This window comes from Ixodes scapularis, unplaced genomic scaffold (assembly GCF_016920785.2).
Source record: "Ixodes scapularis isolate PalLabHiFi unplaced genomic scaffold, ASM1692078v2 PGA_scaffold0__279_contigs__length_252992795, whole genome shotgun sequence".
Lineage (NCBI taxonomy): Eukaryota > Metazoa > Arthropoda > Arachnida > Ixodida > Ixodidae > Ixodes > Ixodes scapularis.
The window spans coordinates 140,901,590-140,905,822 of NW_024609835.1; the positions used below are offsets into that span (position 1 = coordinate 140,901,590).

Consider the following 4,233-nt stretch of genomic DNA (forward strand, 5'->3'; position numbering starts at 1 on the left):
CCCCAAGACGACACGCTCAATACCGAGATTGAGTGCGAGAAGAACGACGCAGTCGCGGCTCGGCGGCTCGGGAAATTGAATACTGCAATCCTCACCTTTGACGGTGGATGGCTCACTCGAGTTCCCCTTCAAGCCAAAAGCGGTTACATGCAGCAACTGCCACCGCACCGGACACAAGGCCGACATCTGCCCCAACGATTACGTGTGCCCGCGCTGCGGAGCTCAACACCCATTTCCGACCAGCCCTATGCAGGAACCTGGGTCCCCAGAATCTACCCCTTTCTGCCAAAGGTGCCAGAAGAAGGGCCATCTTGGGACAAACCGCCAATGTCCGACGTGGCAAGGGATAAACAAGAAGATGAGAGAGAGAGAGTGAATAGCTACTGAGAGATGCACAAGCTTCAGCAACAACAGCAACTGCTTCAACAGTGGCAGAATCAACAGCAGCTGCAGCGACAACAAGCTGAAGCCGAGGTCAGGGCAAACAGAGTGCCGATCTCCCCAAGCGACTTCTTGTGGGTCAATAAAGTGAAGCAAGGCACAATGCCGTAACCGCCGTTCAACGCGATGGCCGAAATTGAAGAACTACACAACAAGTTCAACTTCCTGAAGGCAGAGCTGGACAGGGTCAACGCGGCCCTCAAGACACAGCAAGAGGAAAACAACAAACGCCAGTCGATCCTGACTCAGGCCAGATCACTTTTCAGCCAGTCCCCACAATAATATGATAAAAGTTCTCCAGTGGAACTGGCGGAGTTTCGGCCAGCGAGCGGCTGAGCTACGACTAAGAATACTGGACGTACCTAACGAGCGCCCTGACGTTCTTTTACTTCAAAAAGCTCACTCCATAAAAATCAAACTTCGGGGGTATTCGTGCTGCGAGATACGATCACCGCAGTGAGAGGACAGACAGACCCGGCGTCCCCATCCAAACCAGGTTATGCAGTGGCCTACGTGCGCAGCGACTGGCCTCAGCACCAAATTGAACTCGGGCGGTTTTGCACTGAAAACCAAGGCGGTGCGAACATCGGTTTATAAGCACTGTTGGGACCGAGGGGGTTCTCCGGGTAGCGTCACGCAGGGCCAGGCCAGGAAAGGAGCAGCGGGCAGACTCCCGTCCAGGAACATGACGAGACGGGAGGGTCTCTCGCAACGAAACTTTGTTTAATACATATGTACAAAGTATTTACAACGTCCGAGAGCACAGATGCGACATTCTGTTTGCCCCTTTTATAGGGTCGCTCTTCGGTACTCTCGCGGCTGGCAGCCAATGGTGGCCGAGCTGCCAACAAATCATGTTCAGGCCCCGCCTCCACTCATCCCCTGAGCACGCACACACCCACATGCACACACTGCAGCTGTGGCCGGACTTTACACTCCGGCGCCGAGGCACCCTTGCCCTCGAAAGCCGCGCCGAGGAGGCGACAGCAAGGGGTCCAGTGTTTGCCCGGGTGACGACGTTGGCCGTGGTAGTGCTGACCCCTCCATCAGACGGCGTTGAGGCACGGGAAAGGGCTTGGCCGGATCATCCGCAGGTGGCGTCCGGGGATAATCCCACCCTCACGGAGGTCCCGCAGCTGGCGCGTCGTTACCCGGAATCCTGGCCCGGTAATCCTCCTGTTCTTAAGTCGGCTGACCCCGTTTCGGACCAGCGTTAACGCAGCCAGAAAGAAGGGTCCGGCTTAGCTCCGCGCCTAGGTGGGGCGACGCCAACACGGTGGTCCCACGGCACCCCCTTGTCGCCTCTCGCCTCGTTTCCGGGCAAGCCGACCGGAGCCATGTGGCGATGCTACTCAATGAGTTCACCGTTGCCGGACGGATTAGATAGGGAGGGTCTGGTCCGGGGCTTTTCCGTTTTCACAACAGCTCCTCCGCCGCTGGGAAGAGTGTCTTGAAGGGGAGCGGTCCACACTGGTCCCTTGAAAGACGCGGTCTCACGGCAAGGCTGGCGACTGAGGTCCAGGCTGGAGTCAACTCTGGGAAGTGACAGTAACGCAACCCACAACACCGAACCAGACTCCGCGCAGCCGAGCGCCCAGCCCTCCATACCTTCAATCCGCCAGACCACTCTCAAACAACAATAAAAAATGCCACTTGAAAGTTCCGTGCTATTCTATCAACGAAAGACACACAGAAACTTATTTCCTACGACAGGTTGCTTTAGCGAGAGAAACCTTTGTAGACCAATAAAAGCCCTCTAACGCCCAACCCAAAATAAAACGGGCTCCCGTGAAAACAAAACCACATTACAAACCGGAACGTAACTCACATAGGGTATATCCCTATTAAATTTGATCACGTCCTCCGTAATGCAATCTCTACTGAGGAGAAGACCGCTTTAAAGGAACAACGCTAACACAACAAGCTAAAGTCGAAAGAAACGCAAAACTCGGACTCCCGAAAAAAGAAAAGCTAATAACCTTGCCGAATAACCTAATCGACTCAATTACACTAAAAAAACACATTTAGCCCTCCCTTTTCCCCTCAAAAGTCCCTCTCTGCATCTAACCTACGCCCAGTTTGTCCTTGGCTTCACTCGAACTGTTCAAGCTTTTCTCCTTGGACTTGAGTGCAGGCCCGAAGTTGCAGTCCCAGAGATCTCCCTTAGTCTCCGCGTCCGACGTGACGCCTGGCTGAACCACGGGCGATGAGCTGTGACTCCGTCTGGAACCTCGCCGAGTCGTTCCAGGCTCGTTGTTGCCTTCTCCAGGATTCTTGCTCGTACTTGAGCTGTGGGTCCGTGGCTCGTTGGGATGAGGGTCCTGGAGTTTTCCCCCTCCCAGCCTCGACCACTTGTCGACGTTCTCCTGGCACCTGGACTCCGTGAATGGTCTGGAGTCCGGGCTCCGCAGCCGCACCAGGCAGGTGTGCTTGATCTCGTCGAAGGAAATCCCGACCACCTCCCTCCTGGTGGGCCGCTTGGACTCCTGTGGCGGCGCCGTGGGCTTGTCCTCAAAGCCGCACGGGTGCCGATCAGAGCGGTCAGGATCCTATCTTGATTGCTGGACCGCTTTCTCCGGCATCTCGGCGCTGCTCTCCATGAGCTGGATGAACTTCCCCGGCGTCGCCTCTGTCTTGGCGTCGCCTTCGTCATCCGGGAAGCCGCCGCTGGACGCCCGAAGAGCCTTCTCTTCTTTCCCGGGATCCCGATCACTCTCAGCTTCCTGCAGCTTGGCTGTTGGGTAGATCTTGTGCGGAACGGCGTCGGTCTTCCGTGGAACAGCGTCGGTCGCGTCAGAGGAAACATGCTGGTTTGCGGTCACCTCGGTGACCCCAGCTTCCATTTTCCTCTTTTCCTGACACACCACTTCTGTTGCTGCTTCCACGTCACTCTCACCGTCCCGCCGCTCGGAGTTCGGGTCGGGCTTGCGAAGAACGGTGACGGCCGTGTCGGGAGAAAGACGCTGGTCTCCGGTCATCCCAGTGTCCCCAGCTCCCACTTTCTCCTTTCCCTGACACGCCTTTCCTGTCACCCCTTCAACGCCTGGTGTTTGCCGACGAAGACACTCAACCTCCCGCGCTTTTTTCGCGAGCTCTAGCTGCTCGAACTCGTAGTCGAGCCGCTCCATTTCGCGCTTATACTCGCTCTTCTCGAGCTCCCATCTCGCCGTCTCGAGAGCCTTCTCGTCGGCCCGCTTTCTGCGTTCCTCCTCGCGAACCTCCTGTTCCCTTTCGCGAGCCTCCTGTTCCCTGCCGCGAATTTCCTCCAAAGCCTCTGTAAACTCCTCAACGCTGACGTCTACGGCCTGAAGGAGTTTTATGATGTGCGGCTTCCTTTTTCTCTGCCCCAAATCTATTCCTAATTCGGTACAGACCTGTACCAAGTCGTACCAGCGGAATGCCTCCAAACTCATGATCTAGCTGTGTTGGCTCTCTTTCTTACAAAATGCTTGCGTCAGAGCGGTCACACAGTCCTTCTGACAACGACTATCTCCAACCCCCACAGGCAAAACTTAGAGCTAATGGGTCTGGCAGATTGAGAAAGAGAGGGCCGGGCACTCACCCACACAAGAAGTCATGGTCCGGCGAAGTCGATAACGCCGCTGCCATCCAGTTGTTGGGACCGAGGGGGTTCTCCGGGTAGCGTCACGCAGGGCCAGGCCAGGAAAGGAGCAGCGGGCAGACTCCCGTCCAGGAACATGACGAGACGGGAGGGTCTCTCGCAACGAAACTTTCTTTAATACATATGTACAAAGTATGTACAACGTCCGAGAGCACAGATGCGACATTCTG

General features: G+C 56.0%; 1 protein-coding gene across 1 annotated transcript; it reads right to left on the reverse strand.

Annotated features, from left to right (window-relative positions):
* Positions 1-2,990: 2,990 nt before the first annotated feature.
* LOC120849656 (caldesmon-like) lies at positions 2,991-3,854 on the reverse strand. The gene has a single exon (XM_040221872.1). It carries the CDS (start codon positions 3,852-3,854, stop codon positions 2,991-2,993), a length of 864 nt encoding a protein of 287 aa, XP_040077806.1.
* Positions 3,855-4,233: the final 379 nt, after the last annotated feature.